Source organism: Ostrea edulis, chromosome 3, assembly GCF_947568905.1.
Source record: "Ostrea edulis chromosome 3, xbOstEdul1.1, whole genome shotgun sequence".
In the NCBI taxonomy this organism is placed as follows: Eukaryota; Metazoa; Mollusca; class Bivalvia; order Ostreida; family Ostreidae; genus Ostrea; species Ostrea edulis.
The window spans coordinates 15,746,264-15,770,657 of NC_079166.1; the positions used below are offsets into that span (position 1 = coordinate 15,746,264).

Sequence of the window (24,394 nt, forward strand, 5' to 3'; positions counted from 1 at the left end):
GTACAACTAACGGTTGTTATCTTTATTTAGGACAGTGATACACACTAACCTTTATTTTCATGAGCCAGGTGACATTGTTGTACAGGTATACATGTATATATATTTAGGCCTCGCCTCAGAAGCCTTGCGAGTTTTAGACTTCCTGTTCGTAAGGTGTAAAGTTCATTGCGTGTGTATGCTTCACCACACATTTGACGGCTGACGGGAACCCTCTGGGGGGACCATGGCTACTGGATGCGACTCGGAGGATGATCCATCAGTACGTAATGTAAACTATACAACTAGAATACTTGTACTGTACATATTTAAAACTAAAAGAAAAAAATGTGATTTTCAAATTCATTTTCATTTTGTCGACATAAATCTGATAGTACGTACATGTATTATAAGCTATGACAAAGTACTCGAACTATACATATTTTAAACTGACTAAAAAAAAATGTGTGATTTCAAATTCATTTTCATTATGTCGTTATAATTCAAATATTGAGGGTGGTTGTCTGTGAAATATTGGAGAAATGTAGACGGTCATTTATCAGGTCTGATTCTTGACCTGATATCATTTTATGCCCTTGGAAATGAAGTATAAAATTCACCAATTCGTCCTATGTTACAATTAAATTATTTTTTTTATTTATACAAAATGACGACATATACAAAAATGTAATAATAAACACAAAGTAGTTACATGTAATTGATGAGGGGAGGGGCCTAAATAATCAAACCACACACACACACACACACACACACACACACACAGAGAGAGAGAGAGAGAGAGAGAGAGAGAGAGAGAGAGAACACTCATACAAAACGTTATATCTACATGTATGTAAAGTAAGATTCCGTGTTTAGTCGTGATTTTAGAAATTTTAAAGAACTGTATGAATGCATTATATTATAGGAGAGTCTACAGTTAATGTTTTCCGATACCAAGTACAAGAAATGTCATGAGCTGTATGAAGAGGCTGACCGAGCTTTTAGTGAAGGTCAACTGGATACACTGGAGAAGTTAACGCTTCAATATCACGTGATGAAAAATGCACCGGTCACCATTAACGAGGTTTTAAAAAGAAGAATGGACAGTCTAAAATACGAAAACCGTGAGCTGCGTGTTTACATAGCAGGTATTTAACAATGTGACCCCCCCCCCCCCCCCCAATGGTTTACCACAATATGTACAACAGTGGTTCTGAGGCTCTGTCAGAACTATACAGAGGTTATGTTATGCCAAAGGTGGAATTTCCTTGTATACCGTTTTCTATGTCAAAGTTACTTCCACCCCACCCACCCCCCCCCCATTTCTATGCCCCCGATCGAAGATCGGGGGGCATATTGTTTTTGTCCTGTCTGTCATTCTGTAATTCTGTCATTCTGTCTGAAACTTTAACCTTGCTAATAACTTTTGAACAGTAAATGATAGAGCTTTGATATTTCACATGAGTATTCCTTGTGACAAGACCTTTCCGTGGGTATTGAACCTTTTGACCTTGACATTTGACCTACTTTTAATTTTTTTTTTTACATTGGTCATAACTTCTAAATGGTAAATATTAAAGCTTTCATATTGTACATAAGCATTTCTTTTGACAATATCTTTCTACTGGTACCAAGATATTTGCCCTTGTGACCTTGGCCATCTTCGGAATTGACCATTATCGGGGGCATTTGTGTTTTCACAAACACATCTTGTTTTCTATTTCATAACTTTACACCCGTCGCTCGCCGTAGCTTATTAGTTACCTAGATATAAATGACGCCCACTTCGCAACTAGAAGGACTGGGTTAGTTTTCTCGATCTCGGCGCCGTGTGAAACCCAAGTCGTGTTTACGACGTGCCCGTTCATTTGCAAACTGTTCGACACTAGAAGTCTGGTATTAGAAGGTCGCAATATCTTTCTGATATAACCTTAAACGCTGGAGTTCCTGTGTCACTGTAGGCTCGGACACTATAGCGAGCCCTCACTGAACATTACAACCGTATGCGCCATCATGCACATATCACATTTTCTGACACTTTACCTAAAGCTGGTAAAGTCTTCACACGAGCAAGAAACTTAAAACAACCAAGAAACAAAGAAAACAAATCTTCTAGATCTATGATCTATACATTCTCATTATACTACATGTAACAACCCACATATTATATGTATTCCTTAAACACGAAGAAGCTATATTTAATATCAAAGTGAATTATTTTGAAATGTTATCATAGTCTTATTTGAATGAAACTACATGCCTTTTTTTTTTTTGAAACACAGGAGCAGTAGGGGTGGGTAAGACGACCTTTCTGAATTTGCTGATGGGTGGAGACTACCTGCCGACAGATCATGGAAGCTGTACAAACATTCTGTGTGAAGTCCACAATAATCCTGTCAGGTATTACAATAATCCTGTCAGGTATTACAATAATCCTGTTAGGTATACAGTAATCCTGTCAGCTATTACAATAATCCTGTCAGATGCAATAACCCTGTCAGGTATACATTAGATCTTTCATTTATTACAATAACCCTGCCGGTATACAAAAATCCTTTCAAGTATTTACTAATCCTTTTGGGACTATATAGTAATTCTATCAGACATTTAAGAAATAATGATCGCGTTTTCGTGTATGTTGCAGGATAATCTCCAGGTCGAGAAATGTTGTTTGAAATTTAAAAGCCGAATCTTTTATATTCAAACAACATTTCGAGACCAAGGAGTTTATCCTGAAACATACACGAAAACAAGAACTTTATTTCTATTCTACAACGGCTCAGAAATATACAACCGATCATTTTCCTATAACTACAAATTAGGTCACTGTCTAAATCTATTTTGAAAAACAAACTTTCATGTATTTAGTTTGATGCTAACCGATTATATCAATTACTTTGATTACAGTTCAAGAAAAACTTGTTTGTGTATCGCCATGTTTACATGTGTATCGCTCTCGGAATACAGACGATTGGTTTATACTAAACGACAAATGTTCCTCAGCTATTTATAAAGTTTTACAACATATATTGATTGATTTTTATGATCATGAAATTGAATCATCAGTCATCGAGTTTTATTGTTACATTAACAAAACTCGAAATGCAAGTGAGATGTGTATCAATTTTCTCATAATCAGTTAATACGCATGAAGGTATATCGTAGAATAATGACCGCAGCATTCCTTTGATCTTTGCAATAACCGTGGTAGAATATACAATAATCTGGTATTTAATAACCATGACAGATTCTCTTCAATAGTACTGATTTGTCTATATTTATAGCACTTATCCTAAAGTTGCGTGGTAAACTCCAAAAATAAGTGAAGAAAGCAATAAACAAGTTTTTAAAAAAAATGAAGATTGTGATAGTTTATTTTATATACTACTCAAAATTTGATAAGGATCACTAGGTTATGTGTGTGTAATTTATCACTAACATAACAAAAGACAAATTAGACTCAGAAACGTGTTTACTCAAGTTATGAATGAAAATTCATGAACGGCATGAACTTTTATCAATACGGAATACTTGAAATCTGATAACACCAAAAGGCATTTCATTACGAAAAGTTAACAGCAAACCAGAGAAAGAATTACATAGTTTTTGGGGATAGTCCATCATTACACTTAGTTGATGAAGTGTCAATACCGGGTATGGCCTCCCCTTGCATCAATGACGGCTTGACAACGTCGAGCCATGCTGTCAATAAGCATCTGGGTGTTTCCAATGGGAAGGTTGTTCCACTCTTCCACGAGGGCGTTTCCGAGCTCTGCCAAAGTCGTGAGTTGTGTTCTACGGCGTGAAAGGACAATCTGCAGCATGTTCCATACATGCTCAATCGGGTTCAAGTCCACCCCAGACCATGATGGAACCACCACTATAACGGTCATGTTCACTGATGTTGGCATCATGGAAACGTTCACGTTGTCGTCGCCACACTCGGTGCCTCCTGTCTGTAAAGTCCAAACAATACCTGGACTCATCGGTGAACAGAACTTGAACCCAATCGTTCTGTGTCCAAGTGACATGATCTTCAGCCCAGTCCAATCGCTCCCGCTGGTGTCGACAGTCAGAGGGACTCGAACACATGTCCTTCTCGAATTGAAACCTGCATTGTGAAGCCGATTCCGTATCGTCTGAGTGGACACACTCACCCCGAAGCGTTCAGGAGGTCGTTACGTAGCCTGGTTGCTGTCCAGAAGGGATGGCGTCGTGTCTGAAGAGCCACACAATGGTCTTGGCGTTGGGTTGTCGACCTCTGACCTCTGACGACCACCCCCTATGTCGGTGTGCTGCTGTATCAAAAGTTTGCTGTTCCCTGGATCCCAGGCCCTGTTTACAACGTTCTGGCTGACGTTTAGTGCATTTGCAACGTCACATTGTGAATAGCCAGCGTCAAGCATTCCAATACATCTGCCCAGTTGTTCTGTCGTCAGGAGACGCCTTACACGTTGAGGGGGATTGTGTTGCTAAACCTAGTGTAAACACGCAAGTGAGTTTGAAATTTTAGAAAGAATCAGACACCGATGCCTGAGTGAAAATCGTGCAATGGTAGCAAAAGCATAAACTGTGATGAGAAACGCATTCCCCATGGCATGAAATGCACGTGCAAGTTTGTTGAAGACGTTTTTTTTATTTCACTTGGACACAATATTGCCAGTTATGCAGCTATTGATTTTTTAAACAGAAAAATATCCATGATCCTTATCAAATTTTGAGTAGTAGATATATCTTTCCATGATGAAAACAGGATTTTGAGTAAGAACATATTGCTTGCTACTAGTAGTGCGCATAGCTAGATATTATGATAATCATAAGACAACATAAATAGACACATTTATACCCAAGGTTTCTGAAGGACTAATCAGTACCAGGCGACATATAATAATGGAATTACTACTGTAGAATCATTGAGATTTTACGGTTTCGTTGGGGTGTGATTTCGTCGTTACAGTTGTATACATTGTGTGAGTGGATGTGGTTTGAAGTTGTTGGGACATTGGGATACCCATAAAATCCACGATATTTGAATCTCGAGAAGCATAGTTTTACATAGCAAACCACTGAAAGCAATTAAGGTACACGTAGATAAGTAACAGTCCATATAAGAAATGATGCAGAAATTGAGTTTTTTCGCATTCTGATATTTTGTTTTTAGGATGCTCAAGTAGCAAAAATAAAAAAAAAAATAAAAAATTTATAAATAAAAATAGTTTGCCATTGTCATATCACAACCGTTTGACGATAATTGGTCCTAAATTGGAAATAAACATATTCTAATGAAGACAATTTCATATTATGAAGATCGGAGTTGTAAAGCAGAAATACCAGGAAATACTAAAGCAAATTTATTTGTTAGGTACTCTAATTCGTTATTTGTTAGGTACTCTAATTCGTTATTTGTTAGGTACTCTAATTCGTTATTTGCTAGGTACTCTAATTCATTATTTGTTAGGTACTCTAATTCGTTATTTGTTAGGTACTCTAATTCGTTATTTGCTAGGTACTCTGATTCGTTATTTGTTAGGTACTCTGATTCGTTATTTGTTAGGTACTCTAATTCGTTATTTGTTAGGTACTCTAATTCGTTATTTGTTAGGTACTCTAATTCGTTATTTGTTAGGTACTCTAATTCGTTATTTGCTAGGTACTCTAATTCGTTATTTGTTAGGTACTCTAATTCGTTATTTGTTAGGTACTCTAATTCGTTATTTGATTGTTTCACAAATGCATGTCTAGTATCTCCTAAAATTTAAACGCATTTCTGAAATCAAATTTTAGGTTAGGGGTGATCCATTACGAGAAAGGACCGCCGATAGATATCATTTTGACGGAAGACGGGGACACTGACGAATGGCAACGAATTCAGAGCTGTATCAAAACCAAACAAGACAATCAAATCAATGTTTCAAAAGTCCAAATATACTGGCCTCTTCAGATCTTTAAGGTATCAGTTGTCTTCAAGATTAAAGTATAATACCTCCGATACTGGTAAAGTAATTATTGTGTCATTTCTCCTGGATAAGTAAATTGACCAATCCCGACAATGTATGAGGTACAAACTAGATAATGCAACTTAATGTTAGATGCATGTCTTATACATAAAACGTGCTTTTGTTGTAAAGGAATTTTATATAAGAAACGGTTTGTAATGATCCAGAGGTATCTTGCAGAGTGTGCATGAAACTGAGGTCAAGGAAGAGGTTAGTCCACCTTAATCAGACAAGTATAGTCCACCCTAATCAGACAAGTACAGTAAAATATTTAATGATTGAAATATACAGTTAATGAATGACTAAACTGAGAAGAAGTGCAGGATATCTGGAGGATATTAAACCTTCACCGTTTGAATTGCCAATGTCCATGTTACTTTATTGCAATATAATTCGACGTATGTAATTTCAGTTCTAATTCGATAAAATATTAACCTTGTACATGTATTCCAATGTACCCCAAATTATAGATTCTGACTGTTATAGATCTACGGACGAAATTCCAGCGGAAGCGTCCACCTTTCCTCTGACGTATACAGTAGTAGTGGCCCAGTAAGTACTTCCAGGTTTAGTTTTTTACCAATTTTACAGATTACTTATTCTATTTGTGGTTTTTTTTTTTAAATCTTGTTATGTTTGATAGGTGTTGTTTTATTGTAACAGGATATTGTTGAATTTGGTCATATTTTCCAATCCGTTATTGTAATATTTTCAGAGGAAGGGGACACTCCCTGTAATATTTATGGATTTTCCAGGCGTTGATTCCGATGATAAAGAACTATTTCAGCCATATCTACAAAACATTGACAAATGTCACACTTTTATTTTTATGATTGACATACGCAGAGATCACGGGGTGCACGGCCCGACGGTAAGTCTGTCCACCCTGAGCTTCTCTCCGACATCTCCATCACTAAATGTCTGAATTACCGATTTTTTTTGTTTGGGAGTACATATAATATTCCTGCGAGAACTGTTTGCAATTTTCTTCTTGTAAAGCGCCCTAGCAGGATTTCACTCATTTTGGAGATTTTTTTTGTAATGGAGTTGCGTCGATATGAAGAGGATCCTTGACCGTGCCTACACTACTCGGGTCTAGTCGTCAATTTTACAGCGTTTCACCCAACGTTCACATCAGATATTGATTGTTTGCCGAAGTAGTGATCGCCACATTTTGACTTACTGCTCATGAAGCAAGCACAAGAGCAAAGCTATATGCAAGGTGAATATAACGAACAGTGATCAATCTCATTACTACTATAAGCAATACAAAATAGGGAGTTGGGCAAACACGAACTCCAGGACACAGCAGAAGTGGGATCAGGTGCCTAGGAGGAGTAAGCATCCCCTGTCGACCGATCAGACCCGCCGTGAACCCTATATGCTTATCAGGTAAACGGAGTAATCCATAGTCAAATCAGTATGCCAAGAACGATCTAACAATCGGCATGAAACACGTCAAACAGCATTTGACCCAATGAAAGGTTGTATTGACAAAATGCTGACTTTAAACGAGAAGGACGAAACCCCTTTAATGAATGGATCTATCTTCATCAAAACATATTGACTTGTCATTCATGAAGCGAGCACTCTAACCGAGTTGTCATGACGTGTTTGCTTTGGCCGGCAATATATGTAGGCTAATTATTTAGTGCTTTCTTTAAGTTTTCCACCCAAAGTAGTAATTTCTTCATGTAATATTTAACAGCTACCTTAAATACTTGGACTTTATGTCCATTCTCAGTTATCAGACGTGAGTTACATTCGATCTTATTAAACTTTACAAATTTGCTCTTTATCCTCTGGTAGAAAGTTTGTATACAATTTTGAAAATTCTTTTTGAATTTAGCTTCTTCAAAACATTGTAAAATCTTTTAACAAAGTGTCATCATTTCCAAAAACTGGCTTGTAAGATCGCATATGCTTTCATAGCTACTAAATGATAAACTGAACAATGAACATTCGCATGATATTTATCAGAACTCCCTTAAAATGATAAGGTTCACATGACACGTCCAGGAGAGCACTTAATCATTAAGTACTAACACGGGTTCATTCAAAAAATCTCAACTTGATTGAAATCTTACTGGGCTCCGTAACAACGAGAAAAATAAAATGCATTGCACGAAAGAGCATTTCATGTAACAAATTCAATAATTCAGTGGTAAGAATTGCGCATGATCATCATCGTTTTTAAAATCATTCTAAACATAAATGTATACATGTACTAAATACAAGTATTTTACAGCTGCAACAATTGATGTCGGATATTGCTACTACAATTTCTATGGAGATTACGACTCTAGACCCAGAGTCTGCATTGTTTGTCTGTACAAACTGTCCCACGAGTGTTACGAAAGATACAAAGAAAACGACTGCTCTCATTGACAAGATTCTGAACAGGATTCAGATGTGTTGGCCGATGGTAGTGAGAAGTCAGATTATCTTCATAGATGATATGACACAAGTGAGTGGCTTCTACATTCAGCTAAAGAAGAGGGGAAAAAAGTGTTTGAAAACTGCACAGCAGTTAAACTACAGTGTCCTTTTAAAAACAATTACATATAAATTCATATAAAAATACTATTATAAAAAATTACTATTTGATACCTTTTAATCCTTCAGCGAATACGATTTTACACAAGCATTTCGTGTTTTAATTAATCATATTTCTTTTCTTTTTTCAAAGAAAAGCTGGACGTTCTCCAAACTTTGACTATTCCGAACTTCCCATGTCCTTATGGCATGTGTTTATTATTTTTCAGATGAAAAACGATCCCTCTAGGTTCCTAGGTGTCCAAGAAGAAATGGTAAATTTCTTGATGAAAGCAGAACGGCTGTTATTAGAGGAACACTGCATGTAAGTGGATCCAAGATAACCAGCACGTAAATGTTTCTAATAACTCTCGCGCAGAAAATAAACTTTGATATGTTCATATATGAACAAGTGAAGATAACAAACAGTGATCAATCTCATAAATCCTATAAGAAATACAAAATTTAGAGATGGGCAACACAGACCCCTGGGCATACTAGAGGTGGGATCAGGTGCCTAGGAGGGGTAAACACCCCACGTTGACCGGTCACACCCGCCATGAGTCACACATGTATGTATGCGATTGATCACTGTTCGTTATCTTCACCTTTCATTGTTTCATTGTACAACCACAGCTGATGTATAGTTTTGTCCAAGACATTGATATACTTTTACTGATCATATTGCCTCATTGTGTAATCGTTTTTACAAAGACAGATGGAGACTTTTGACTTTTATCCAAGAAAAAAAAAAGGTTTTAAGTATTGAATTAACACTCTCATTCTACAAACTCTTTAACAGGTGGCTAACAAGTTTGTTAGAATGTACATCAGCTTATACAAAGTTTGGAAACCAATGGAAATCCGTGGAAGATGTCCATTGTATTGATGTTCGATTACGCGAGTTTCTCGAGCATCTTCTGTCTTTCCATGATAGCTTGACATCTAATTCCGCTATAATAAAAGAAATAAGAGACATTCAAGTGAGCTACGAAGACAAAATACGTAGATATCTAGACCACGAAATACAAGTAGATAAACTCACTTTTACCGAAGTCATTTCGTTGAGAGATAGAGTCGGACCTGGTCTACAAAGCTTCGTGCAAGCTTGTGATAAAGAGATAGAAGATGTTTTAGAAAGAGTGATGAAAGAATTTCAAGAGAAATTTGTATTTGGAAAAATTCAAAAAGTAGAAAATAGAATTGGCGATACCTCGGTCTTTGGTAACGTGCTAATTCTTGTTCTGTTGGCAGTGTTTATTTGGCCCGTTGGACTGGGAATGGCTATTTTTGCGGTCTCGGAATTTGCCGCTTCTGTGATGGAGAATGATACCATTTCAAAACAAAGTCTCGTAAGGAAAGTGGTAGCCAAACTTCAGGAAAATGTAAATGGCAAGTTAGATGCAATTCTTCATGAGATGAACAAACAGAAAGAAGACCTTGTTCACATTCTAAATCAAAACCAGAAAAACAAGTCATCAACAGTTCGAGAACATCGTTTGGATTTGTCTGAAAAATTCAATGGCATCGCCAAAAATCTTTGGGACGTGTATGTTGGTTTAATCATGAAACATGAATTTTCCTCCCATGAGATTAAAGTCGATCATAGTCAGGGCATTAGTAGACAAAATATAAGAATGAACACATATAAGGCTACGATAACATCACGAAAAAATGAAATATTCGCAGTGAAGGAAATTCAGATTAAACTCCAAAGACAGTCCATTGAAAACTCGACAAAGGAGAAAGAGGACGATACAAGTTCAATGCTTTATGATTCCTCGATATTCCGGGAAAGATACCTATTAAAGTAAGCACGACTATTTATCTTGGAAAGGAAGCATTACTTATTTATCTATAAAAAGATTTCCATCATTGTAAGTATTACCTCTTCATCTTTAAAAGGACCTATTAATGTAATCATGACTATTTATCTTCAAAAGATACTTATTGAATTAAGCATTACCTCTTTATCTTGGACAGATGCTTATTCAAGTAAGTCTTGATCTTGGAAATATGTGAAATCCATCAAATTGATATTTTCATTAAATATATAGAAGTAATACAACTGAATGTCAATAACGTATCTCTTGAATGGTAACAAAACTACGGTATTTATTTTATCATAACAATTCAATTTTGATATGCTAAAATTTATTCTTTTTTCAAGTGCTGAGGCGTACATAAAACGTGTCTTAGAGATTTTTTCCACCAATCAATGTTGGTTGACTTTCAGGCATTTGTCAATGAAGAAAACCGATGAAGACTACCCCTACTTTGTTCGTTACGAGGGATCTGCAGACCGTGTTGACAAAGGCCATTATTATCTACAGCTGGTTATGAAGATGTATAAATGTAGCCTTTTAGATGTAGTATTAGAGGGTGCACAATCAATAGACCAACAGAGGAAAATCAAATATGCGAAAGGAGCTGCTCGAGGTCTACGATTTCTTCATAAACACCGAGTGATGCATAGAGATGTGAAACTTTCCAACTATCTGGTAAGTCTCATGTCTTACAGTATACAGGGAAATATTCGCCCCGTTTTATTTTCGTCCCTTTCGCCCTCATTGTCATTTTAGAATTTAAGAGTTGGTGAAACTGTTTTCTCTCATATCTCTCTTTTAATACAACTATGTCTGGGCGAATTTAGAACGGGGCGAAACTGTCTGCAAATGTAGTACGGCGAAAATAACACTGGGCAAAAATAACCCTGTATACAGTATTCATTTTAAGGAGGTATATAACATCATACTATTATGAAATGAAAGTGGAGTAGCAGGGGAAAACTTAAACTCCTGCGAGATTCGAAGATTTACTGATCTGCAGCTCTAGCCAGTGAACTAACCGGCCTGGCAATACAATCAAAGGGATAAGAAATGCTTTATATCAATTTTCTTTTATATTACTTGAAAAGAAGTTATGACGATGCGTTCTTCGTTCCGAAAAGTTTCACAATGATTGGAGAAAGAAGAGCATGTCTAATGTAATTGTTGAGTAATGGTAATGAACTGATCAATTTTTATTTTTAATTAATCAATAGCTTGGCTAAGTGAGCTGTTATCAGATAAAAGTCACATGGTTATTTCTTTAGGTAGACGATGAGGACAATGTGGTCATTTGTGATGTGGGTCACTCAAAACACATAGATGCTGTCCAGACAATTCATGGTCGAGGAACATTTATATATCTGGCTCCAGAACTTCGAACTTTATCTGCTAATCCACACACAACAGCTTCTGACATATATTCGTTTGGGATTATGTTGTGGGAGCTTTTCAATTGCAGGCGTATTGAACCTGGATATTTTGATGTGAAAAGTATCTTGAAAGGAACTAACGGGGGAGTTGAAAATTTGATCCGCGCCTGTCTTCATCAAAATCCCAAGCAAAGACCTACTATTTTTGAAATCATAGCTCAACTCGATACAATATTCAGTTAATAATGAAAATGAATAAGTTACACTTGGTTAGACTGGATGTGAAACAAAATGAATGCATCGAGTCGAAGGGTAACAAGCTACAAAAAAGGTGTTATATGTTGATGAGTAACATTTATTGAATTCAAATCAAAATGTGATTCTGTAATGTAATTGGAATAACATTCTTTGATCCGTTCATAATCTTATGTGACGAAATAAGTTGGTAGGTTAAAGGATTCGATTCAAACAGAGTTTGCAAACTGTCAGTATGAAATAACCCATACAAAAACGTTGTCAATGCACTATACGAATATTCCTCTGAAGAGTATATCATATTTACCTCTCAGAGGAGTAAAAACAAAACATAATTGCAAGATGATAAGTAAGTAGAAACGACCGATAAATTTTACAATGGGGACTGGATGTTCTTGGAATTCATGAAGAAATTTATATCTACAAGAAACGGTATGCAGATACTCATAGAATTATGTACTACTTTGTGAAAAAGCTACATACATGTTCACAGCGATTTTGTTTGAAAGTGCCTTAAAGCACCATACTTTCGTCAGTAACGACAAACTTGAACAACACTACTTCTTTAATTGTTGTATTATATACAATAAAAATGGAAATAGGAAATATCCATATCTTATGGTCAGTTATCCGAAAGATTGCTTTGTTAAACAGTACGCTGATTCTGCACACAACTACTCTGGAGTTCATATAAGTTCCTCAGGTGATCAGGTCTTCCAACATTGTTAACATTCCCATGGCCACGAAGTGTGCTCCTTTGTTTCCTGACCTGTTTTTATATCCTTACCACAAGCAAGAGTAGTAAATTCGAACTCAAACGATACAATTGCCTGTGATTCTTACGAGGCGGAATTCATTCAAAGCTCCTACATGCCAAGGTGGAGAAATTGCTTCCTGTGGCCTTCAACTAAGTACAGTATTTAGATCAATCGACGACGTTATATCTATTCACAATACTCATATTCATTCATATGTCGATGTAATATATCCTAGAGAAATCGAAATAAAAGACACCACAGAGTCTTTCACATTTGCTTCATACTTGAATATTTTTTTTTTCAACTTAGATGCTTACTGCAGCTAAGAAATTAACTTTCTGACAAACGGGATAATTTCAGCTTCTTCCTAGTTAATTCCCCATATCTATGTAGGAATATTACAATATCGCCTGCAAATGTTTGTCTCTTAACTGATTCGATTACACAAAATCAAGTTCTGCGTATAATAAGGTTTTAAATCGCGTCAGGCTACTGACAAATAAGTTGACGTAGCAGAGCTTTCAACAGTGTCATTTAAAGACTTCAGCATGTCGCAAATTCTCTCATCGCCAGAACGATCTAAATTACAAATACAACAGGTCAAATGTTGTCTGACGTGTTTCAAACTAATTGCTAGGACGTACTTTACACATTGAATTTGACTACGGTTTACTCCATTTCCTTGATCAAAGGCGGATATGTGGTCAACAATGGATGTTTACCCCTCCTAGGCACCTGATTCTTATCAAGAATTACTTGGTCAGACGAGGTTTACATGAAAGCTTCCTCACATAGTTCAGATTCTGTTCAAATCATGGTCCCCAGGGGTAGGATTCCCTTATCCTTCGACGAATTTGACTCCACTTTTTTGGAACACTGTTTTCCCCTATGCAAGGTGAAGATAACGAACAGTGATCAATCTCATAACTCCTACAAGCAATACAAAATAGATAGTTGGGCAAACACGGACCCCTTTTCACACCAGAGGTGGGATCAGGTGCCTAGGAAGAGTAAGCATCCCCTATAATAGCTCTAAAACTTCATTGTTATTTCGGATTTCAAACATTTCGACGAATTTGACTCCACTTTTTGGCACAGTTTTTACCTATAATAGCTCTAAAACTTCATTGTTATTTCAGATTTCAAACATTTCGGTTGAGCATCACTGAAGAGACATTATTTGTCGAAATGCGCATCTGGTGCATCAAAATTGGTACCGTATAAGTTTTACATGGGGCCACAATAGATGATCAAAATTTTACATGTTTATACAGAAAATCTTTAGATATGGGCAAAAGTGACTAATGTGAACGATGTGTACCTTGGGCCTTTTGTCATATTTATGTAATATACTTTAGGTCTATATATTCTGAATGAGAAGTATGAAGGTCAACAATGGATTAATTCTCCTCTTAGGCATTTGATCCTACCTCAGGTGTTTCCAAGGGCCCGAGTTTCAACGATCCAATCACGAAATATTCGGGATTTGGTTGTCTTGTCAGCACCAATTTCATATTCTTTATCTATAAAGGTCGAGAAACAAAACGCCCATTTTCGTGTTCAAAAAATGGCCGGTACATTTATTGAGAAGTAGAAATAGGAAAATCAGATTACATTTAAGATACATGTATAAAGTATGATTTTGTGAGGGAGAGCAATTATGAAATCAAGAATAGAAGGTTGGTAGACAATACATTAAATGAAAAAGTGTCGGTAAAAGTGTTAGTAAGGCGAACGTATAAAACACTAAAAGGTCTTACATATTACAATACGATTGATATTTCGGGTTCAGCTAATTCGTCTAGAACAGTCACTTTTTACTGTAATTCTTTGAAATATCGAAAACAAAAATATCGAGATCTGTATATGCAAACATCAATAAATCAGCAATATCAATAAATCATCTTCACTGTATGAATCGCTGGATGATATGGAGAGAAAACACAGCATCCGATAATTTACCAAGCCCTCGTCATTATAAGAAAAACTCAATGGTCTCTCTATAGATAGTCTCGTGCCACAGCAAGCAATGGTGCCTCTAAAAATCATCACTGTTATAACCGTGAGTGCCATGCATTCTAAATAGATCATTCAGGGTTACACTTAAACATCAAACTTGAAAAAGAAATTCAAGTGATGAAAAGATAAAGGAACTTCAAAGCCATAACATTCACAGTTTGGTGCTGACCAAGATGATTTCACAACAGCAATTATCTAATCTTTAGTGATTACAAAAGGGACTTCCAAACAATTAACAGAAGGAACTAACAGGGCTTGCTAGGTGCATGGGTCATTTTATGTCCATTTGACTAATACTTAAGCAGTTGAATAGAATTTAAAAAATCAAATTATACAAATCATCAGACTTGCACTTCCTAAAACACGTCAATTTTTCTCAAGGAAAAGGTATACAAAATTGTATACTAACGATGAAATGCAATATTAAAACCCCTCCGCTCACTCAGGCAATTAAATGCATACACTGTGTCACAATCACGCATTTTAATACATATGCATTTACCCAAAATTATGCATTTCTTTCTCTATACGAATATAGATTAATACCACAAACTGGAGGACAATAGATTAGTTCAGCTGATAATTAGCTATCCAAATTACATTAACATATTCCTTATTCCTCTTCCGAGATCAAAGATCATGGTGATATCGTTTTGGTCGAGAATCATAGGTCTTTCGGATATAACCTTCCACTAGGAAGTCCTGTGTCGCAGCAGGCTTTGGCACGTTAACGAACCATGTACTTCTACAACCCTGAGCTTTAGGCATAAGTCTACATTTGTGTTACTTCACCTACAACCCAAAATGAAACGTATTCCATCTTTCTTTGGTCAGAATTATTTTGTCCTTGCAATAACTGTAATTTACAAGTTGACAAGAATAAACATTCCACTTTTTAATGTTTGATTAACTTACAACAAAAATGCACGTATCGAAACTCTTTCTATTTGACGCATTTAAATGCCCCTGAACATACAAAATTCTCTAATTTCCATGACGATGAAAAGTAATTTTTATCATACAAGTTGCACTATAGATCTAATAGCTATACATATAAGATATAAAGACTTGAAATCAACAATAATTATATCAATTTTCCCAGACCATAAATTTTCGATAAAAATTTCTATGATGCATTTCTTTAAACGGCCAAAATAAGTTTTATCATAATTCTGTCGAGGGATGGAATTTTGGGATGGAAAATAACAAGATAAATGATATCACTTAAAATTTTTATCTAATATCAAGTAGGTCAGTTCAATATGCGTAGTGACTTTAAAATGTCAGAATCATATCCCCTCAACATTCTTAATATACTTCGTAAAAAGAGAATTCGGATTGCTCCACCATTTTTACACCAGTCCAGCCATAAATTCCTTGGTTCTTTTGGAATATCTATTTATTTTTGCGGCATCTTCTCCGTGCACCTCAGAAAGTTCCATTTTGATAGAGTATCTGCATGCTTCAGGCGACCGTCCATACGATTCCGCGAGGTCGCGCATTAGGAGTGCGCAATTTCCGCAACAAAGACCAATGTATTGGACGCCTATACTTTTGGCTTCCTCTCCAAACTTTGTGATGTCTTCGGAATTGCATCGAGCACTTTCTAAATTACTTGGGTACAGGTTCTTTCCTAAACAAATTTAAGGGAAAAAATGATAAGACCCTTCTATTTGAAATTATGAATGAGAAGACAAAACCCGATCGTGTTGTACCTGTTTCGCTGTCTTTGATGTTATAAAACGTACGACAGTTCTCATAGCATCGGAATGTTACAGGCAAAGCGGCAATGGGACCCTAAAAATGGATTTCAGAAAATTACGTTTCTTATTACTTTGAAAATAAGTTCATAATCGGACAAGATTACGATGGAGATATTTTTGTGATGTTTATTTTGTAGTATTCTATCAGATAAATAGGGATTTACATGATACATGTATTAACTCAGAATTGTACACGGACATTGACGTCTGGCATAAGGAAATAATCAACACCCACGTTACACATATACTCACCTTGCATGTTGTACGAATTTCTTTGAGCAAAGGTATCATCGTTTTAGGACCACGGGCACAGTTAATCCCAACTACCACTGCCCCTGCTTCTTCTAATCGGCGACATGCTTCTGGTATCGGTACGCCATCTACCGTCATGTCAGGACAATACGCCACTAGTGTAATGACAGCGGGTTGCCCTGTTATGCAAAAAAGCAATCTTTAGATAATCTGATATCTTTCCATTATTTTTATACTTCCATCAAGTCTACTTACCACCGCTAGTTGTTCTACTAAGTACGTGATGATAAACAAATATTCACTGCTCACTGGCAGTAAGCGCCGAGCATAGGCCTAAAGTTGAAGCTCTTCACCGGTCCTGGTGACGTATTCCATATGAGTGAAAATTCTCGAGCGAGACGTTAAGCAAGATACACTCAATCAATCACTCTAGTCCATACCTTTACCATACATTTTGATACAGTCCAACGCAAGCATGGCTTCCCCGAAAAGATCAAAGGTTTCTCCTATTATGTAATCTGTCCCAGCCTCTACAGCCCATTGAATCATTTCCTATTAACGAAAATTTATATGAAAGCTTTAAATTCAAGATGTAAATATTTGTAAAATTTGCATGCTCCTCATGGTGCAAAATTGAAAAGGGTTATACATATGCATCATTTAATTGATAGTAGTGCCAAAACATTTCAAAATATTGAGCAGACAATATATTACTATGTCCAGTTTAACCCTTGACCTTTGACCAGGTTACTTCAAAATCATCAGGGGTCTTATATTCCTGACGATGTACCAGTGCACTAAGTTTATGTATGTCAAGCAAAGGGTTCTCAAGATAATGAGCGGACAGTATAGTCCTATGTCCAGTTTGACCCTTCATCTTTGATATATAAAACTTATGCGGTACCAATTTTGAAGCACCAGATGCGCATTTCGACAAATAATATCTCTTCAGTGATGCTCAACCGAAATGTTTGAAATCCGACATAACAATAAACTTGCTAGAGCTATTGTAGGGAAAACAGAGTGCCAAAAAGTGGAGTCAAATTTTAGGACTTGCTCATGAAAGAGTTGCTGATCTTCCAATTATCCTGATATATTCGCATCACACTTCTCTCACCTTGAACATTTCCCTGGCCTCCGCCACTGCCTTGGGGTCGTCTTCGTCATACACCCTTGTATGGCAGATTCCACCGGCAAACAAACTTCCGGTCTCATACGCAACCTCTCTAGCTATTTGAAGCGCTTGCTTGTTCAGTTTCGTGACGTCATCTTCTTTTCCTATTTTCTTCAACCCTTTACGGTGTCCATAATACTAGAGAATGCAAAAGAGAAAGCGTTTTCCATGGCAAAAATATTGAGTTTGAACATCGATCGATGTATTTTTTTATGCTTTAAGTCCGCGTGTGTAAGCTATAATCAATAGGGCGGATTCACACAGTTTCAGGGGAGTGATTGCGATCCAAGTCTGTACTTATCCGCCCAAAGGAGGGGGTGGGGTGAAGATACCAAAATGGTATGAAAATTGCCAATGTGTTAAGTATCTTTAACCAGATGCAAACCCCGTAAGCTCCTAACTTCTAGATCCACCACTGTTCATTTATAATCTTATTACCGTAAACGCCAAGACAACATCACTTCCAGCATGTACAAACTCGTTGTGCATTGCCCGAACAAGGTCTGGATGCTCCAGTACTACTTCCGGTACATAGCTCCCACGAGAAAGATATCCTCTTCTAGCAAATTCGAACATATATCCCTCCGCTACTAATACATCTTCTCCAGATTTCAGTCTTTCCAATAATCCTGTAATATCAAACAATTATTACTTATGCGAAAAATATTTGCATTCAAGATAATTACTTTCTTTTTTATTGCGATATTTTATTTGTAGTCATCATATTTCACTCAAAATATTAAAGGTATTTTTCATTCCGAGGCACTTTATTCTCTCTAAAACAAAACCAGCATCTCCTTTCAAAATGGGACATTTTTTATCATTAAAGCTGACATGAATTAATAAATACGTACACCTTTCTCATCTTATCCGCCATATTTCTCTCAGGTAGCCTACAATTTGACTCTACCCGTATATACCCCAAATGTGATTGTCACACCTGAGTGATTTTTCTAGGTGGACTCGACCAGTGTACACCTCCGATAGTAATATATAGGGAATGAGAAACAAATAAAATAACATTTTAAAACATTATGCTTTGCTCAAAATTACAAAATATTTATTGTATACCAATGCAACATTCTGGAAATTTAGATAAGATAGACAAAAATGCATCCAAAACAAAAGCTTTTCTTGCATACTTGCAAGTGCATGCAAGTATTTGCAGTTTCTTATAAAATAAATGCGGAGAAATCATTTGCCAATTACATACTGATAGAATGGAATAAGCAAAGAGCATAAAATATTTTATTTATATCAATTCTTGCAAATTAAAGGTGCATCCCATATGCATAATATGTAATGCACACGGTATATTCGCAACAAAAAAAAAAACAAAAACGTATCAAATACGGACGTCTGTTCAACAGGTATCGGAGATGTGCACTTACCGAAAATATTAGATTCTCTTTATTCTGATAAATCCACGAAACAAAATGATAAACTCCATTTGTTTCTCGTTAGAACTTTACAACACGTTGTCATTCCATTATACAAACTGCGACACACTTCACCCATGCCAAACAAGGTGTCTTCAATCAGGGGAGAATTTGTCCTGTATTGAATGCTTGTCTGGTCGAGGTTTTGCAGTTTATAGAAATCGGGAATCTAATATCTGGTTGGATATATTGCGTGCACAATTCAAAATTTATCGATGATTATATACAAACTTGGATATACAAGTAAGGGAATAATGATCGAAAATATATATCTGTGTGAAAATGCGTGTATTACATTTGCAATCCATAATAAACAGTTAATCACACAAAGACACATTTACAAGAAAATGTATAAACGAAAATATTGTTTTGTTGTCTCTTTTGGAACCACATAATTATTTATGGTCCTTGTATGTCCATATTCCTTGATTGAACAGGTGAGAGAGAGAGAGAGAGAGAGAGAGAGAGAGAGAGAGAGAGAGAGAAAGAAAGAAAGAGAGAGAGAGAGAGAGAGCGAGAGAGAGCGACCATCCTACTTCGATGTACAATGTATCATTTCACAGCAGGAAAGAAAATTGATTACTGATATAAATATAAGCTTACAAGCATTAAAAATGTCCAGCTATTTAAAAATTTGTGATTGACAATATATTGGAAACTTACAGGAGTTGATGCTTATATATAATTGAATTCATTACAAATTTTAAAAAAAAGATATTAGTTTGAACTGTGAATGTAGGAAATACTGACTTTGTATGTTACAATAACGGAAAAAAGTAAATTGTCAAAAAAGTGAGGATAGCAGACTAGTCTTCCTACCCACCCCAACCCCCTGTATACGTGCCTGAAACAACATATCAATTCGTGTTGAAAGAAAGGTGCATATCTGCATTTCATTAAATTCCAAAGGAGCTCGAATTTATGTGTTCCCCTATTAATTATTTTGTATGCAAGATTCGTTCCCGAATTTAGAACCATGCTTTCAGTGAGAGCAGAAATGAATTCATTTTAAAGTATATCTAGTTTAAATGCAAATGTTTCGGTTCCTCCTTTTAATTTCATCAGACTCATTAGAACCCCCTCACCCAAACTATGCAGCTTTGTTTTTATTGATATCTAAATTGGTATATATGAATCAGGATATAAATTATATAATGTTTTTTTCGTGATCATATAGATATTAATACTAATAATGAAAAAAGAAAATGTTTATACTCTTGCCTTTTGCATATCCTACTAATGCATTACAGTATATTGACATTGTATCATATCAAATAAAACCTCAACACGAATTTTACTGATTTATTAATACTAACATATTATCGAATACATTTGAATTTGAAATTTCGACGTACAGCGGTATGGCCATTGCGCAAGATCTACGAAATGAAAATATTTATGAATAAATTACACTCAAGCGTGAAAGTAATCATTATGACATGTTACAGAAACGTTAAAACACACATATGCTATAGTCCTACAATGCATGCATGCGATTTTTCTAAATACATCTGTGTATGTATTCGTGAATACGCTTGAAAATACATTGGTCTTTATGCATTTTGTTTTGTGATTTTGGTTTACCATTCCTTACACTGTGTAAATGAAGGAAAACTTGGTAAAGGGTGCAATTCTACACCATACAATTAGTATACATGCATCTGTTGCAAAGCAAAATGTAATTTAATAACCAGACATGTATCGTCATTTTTCATAGGGGGGGGGGGGGGGGGTACAACAGGGGAAAAAATGGAAAATTAGATTCTTCAAAATTTCTTGCAATTCAAAATAATAACTAAAAAAGATGAACGAAAACAGCAATAAAATAAAACAGAACACCCAAACAAACCAAAATGTTTTGTCCTATATTCAAGTCCTAATGTGGGGTTGAAGGGTTAAATAGTCTTTTACTTTGACTGGCTTAATAATTCCTCCCTACACTTCATTTTCTTCAATCGTTGGGGATGGGATGGAATGGTTAGAGTCCTCTACTATGAGCGCCTCATGATATCTTCATTTTCTTAATTGGTGGTGGTGTGTGTCTTCTACTATTATATCAGAACTTTCAAGCTGGGGTCAAGTGGTGGGAGGGGTTGTCACCAAATATATCTTTTATTTGCAATGCAAAATAACAAAAAAAAAAAAAGGATATTGTTATTAAAGGTGGGGACAGACACTCTTGTCCCCTCCCCTTGATTCTATATGCTCGATAACGACGCATAATATGATAAAATCGATTATTACATTTTGCATTAGTACAATTTGCCTCGAGTTCAACGCAGAATGTAATAACGCAAAATGGCATAGATATATAAGATCTATTGAGCGCCAAATTAGCATAAAATGAAGTAATTGAAAATAACATTATTTAAAAGTATGCTTAATGTTTAATTATTGCGTGCATTAAATGAATCAAATAAATCTGTATTATCAATTAATGAGAGTAATATTGAGTTACTAGTACTGTTCTCTTTTATTGAATTAACGATATCATTTGTCTTAATAAGAGCGCGATTATTACAAGATCATCGGCTCTCTCTCTCTCTCTCTCTCTCTCTCTGTGTGTGTGTGTGTGTCCCTGTCGTTAACTCTCTCGTTGTTAGCTCTCTCTCTCTCTCTCTCTCTCTCTCTCTCTCTCACTCGTTGTTATCTCTCTTGTTATCTCTCTCTCTCTCTCTCTCTCTCTCTCTCTCTCTCTCTCTCTCTCTCTCTCTCTCTCTCATCCCATACACTCGTACAGTGTTGTATATGTAAATTATATATGCATAAACAATTTATGTACTTAAATGATTTCCTCATTTATACATTTGCACCAGTGAATCATATGGTATAAGGATTATGCACAATAGAAGGTAAATATTATACTCTGATACTTCCCCTGATTGAAGATAGCTGATCGGCACGGGTTAAGTGTGTCGCAGTCTGTACAAAGGACAATTGTATTTACTGTTGGAATGCAAATGGAGTTTATCGTTTTGTTTCATGTATTATGCAAATAAAGGGAGTTTTACTACTACTTAGAGTGTTTTCGATAAGTGCACACGTACATCTACGGTCCTTTACAGATATTACCAGTAGACCCAGGTAAATAGTCGTCCGCATTCGATGCGTTTTCATGACGAGCATACATGTTATGTTGATAAGTATAGTAGTATTTATGCATTTGCCTTTTACTTGAAGTAATTGTGAATGGTATAGATTGTATACCCTTTGCTTATTCCATTTTATCAACAGATAATAGATGAAATATTTCTCCGCGTTTTTTTGTATAGTTTTGACATATTTACTGCATTCACCTAAAGAAAACGCATTCTATATATATTTATCCAGAGCTTTTAGAATGATTTACTACTGTACGATATGATTATTATAATTTTGAGCACTGCGTGGTGTTCCAAAACGTGATTTCATTTCTTCTTGATGTCCTATACATTAGTATCGGAGATGTACGTGTTACCTGTAGAAGCTACCCGCATAGGTAAATCGAAGACACTGATGTGAAGTGAAGCGTAGCAAAACTCGTCCCCTTATATACCATGCGAACCCTGATATATATAACAATATATTATCCAACTAATATGGCGGATTAGCAGAGAAATATGGCAGACATATGGAATTATACTATATTTATTAATTCATATCAGCTTTCAGTCGAAAAGATTTTTGTCTTTCAAAACAATATATCTCTAAGCACGGATTTCTGCAGAACTTGTGTTTGAATATATATTCACCGAAACATCACTGGTTTTTTTTTATAGCCAATCGATTGAAAAAAGAGGAAATAAACTATTTTAAATCTCTCTCTCTCTCTCTCTCTCTCTCTCTCTCTCTCTCTCTGTCTCAAATTAAAATAAACCTTTTGCTTTAACTTCATATAACTCTTTCTATATATAGACTAATCATATCACTAATATTTTTTAACATTGAAAAATACGCCTATTTCTGTATTTGATGTTATCCCTCTCTGAATATGATATAGGAATTCATATATCTCTTAAAAATCATATAAATTAAAGCTGAGTGGGAATCTGTCAAGCATTTGATCATTAGACCTTTAACTGAATATTAACTGATACCAAAAGGAAGATATTCATCACTGAATCATCTAAACCACAAAGCATTTTATGATAACACTTACCCCGTCTTGCCACTGCCATTGTCGGATAGATGACTTTACAACTTGGATAAAAAATCGTAACAAATCAGCTATGTCCCATACTCAGAGTAAAACGAGGTCAGAAAATATGGCTTGGCGTAAAGCTCTAAATGGTAAACAAATAAGAGTTTAATCGAAGTACTGAAAGTAGTGGAAATGGATTAGCATGGTCAAATTTTGATATTGAAGTACTGACTTAACTGTAGGGCTGAGACGATGCGCCCCCTTCACGTTGAGATACGTATTGCAATACGTATGCCACAATTCAACATTTTCAATACGATACATTTTACAGAAGAAACCACTACTAACTATGAAGAAAAATTTAATTACGAAAATCCACGGCCACAATTTCAAAAGCAAAATGTTTCCAAATCGTTGAGCAATAAGATGCCATTGGCGCTGTAAACTGATTAAGTTTTGTCCTATTCGAGCCTAACAACAGTCTGATCGTTATAGGATAGCATTTTATCGTTCGTGCATGTAAAAGTATTGCGTACAGATCAAACCCAATGTATTTTACCAAACCTGATTTTAAAAGATATGTATCAAACCGAAGATCGAGGCAATGAATCGAACATTGAATCGAGCGTTCATATTTAACACTATCGATATTTCGATGAACCCCGTTTCAGTCCTACTTAACTGTACAGTTCAGGTACAAATAGGATCAGACAAAAGCCATACATTATTAATCTAGCAATATTTAACTGAATGACGAGGCCACTAACACCTTTCCAAGGAACATGAGTACATTCTTTTATCAATTGATGCCATAAATGCATTTTCAATCAATTCCTCAACTCAAAGGAGTAGCATATACCTGAAAAAACTATCATAAATGTTAAATTATTTTACAATTTCAATGATAT

The 24,394-nt window shown here is 35.8% G+C and overlaps 2 protein-coding genes across 3 annotated transcripts; one reads left to right on the forward strand and one right to left on the reverse strand.

Annotated features, from left to right (window-relative positions):
* The first annotated feature begins 115 nt into the window (after positions 1-115).
* Positions 116-12,989, forward strand: LOC125677478 (uncharacterized). Of its 2 annotated transcripts, none has more exons than XM_048915555.2 (12): positions 116-259; positions 902-1,124; positions 2,259-2,376; positions 5,761-5,926; positions 6,153-6,182; positions 6,459-6,524; positions 6,688-6,843; positions 8,221-8,439; positions 8,738-8,832; positions 9,310-10,317; positions 10,744-11,008; positions 11,602-12,989. In XM_048915555.2, the coding sequence occupies exons 1-12, from the start codon at positions 224-226 to the stop codon at positions 11,947-11,949; spliced, it is 2,730 nt and encodes a 909-aa protein (XP_048771512.2). In that variant the 5' UTR covers positions 116-223; the 3' UTR covers positions 11,950-12,989. The 2 variants fall into 2 exon arrangements, with proteins under 2 accessions (XP_048771512.2, XP_048771513.2); XM_048915556.2 differs by having other exon boundaries at positions 122-259; positions 11,606-11,798.
* Positions 12,990-15,618: 2,629 nt separating this feature from the next.
* LOC125677062 (betaine--homocysteine S-methyltransferase 1-like) lies at positions 15,619-23,630 on the reverse strand. The gene is made up of 7 exons (XM_048915030.2): positions 23,505-23,630; positions 18,366-18,556; positions 17,871-18,065; positions 17,194-17,305; positions 16,754-16,932; positions 16,454-16,535; positions 15,619-16,371 (listed from the first exon to the last, which is right to left on the reverse strand). Exons 1-7 carry the CDS (start codon positions 23,521-23,523, stop codon positions 16,091-16,093), a joined length of 1,059 nt encoding a protein of 352 aa, XP_048770987.2. The 5' UTR covers positions 23,524-23,630; the 3' UTR covers positions 15,619-16,090.
* Between the last annotated feature and the right edge of the window lie 764 nt (positions 23,631-24,394).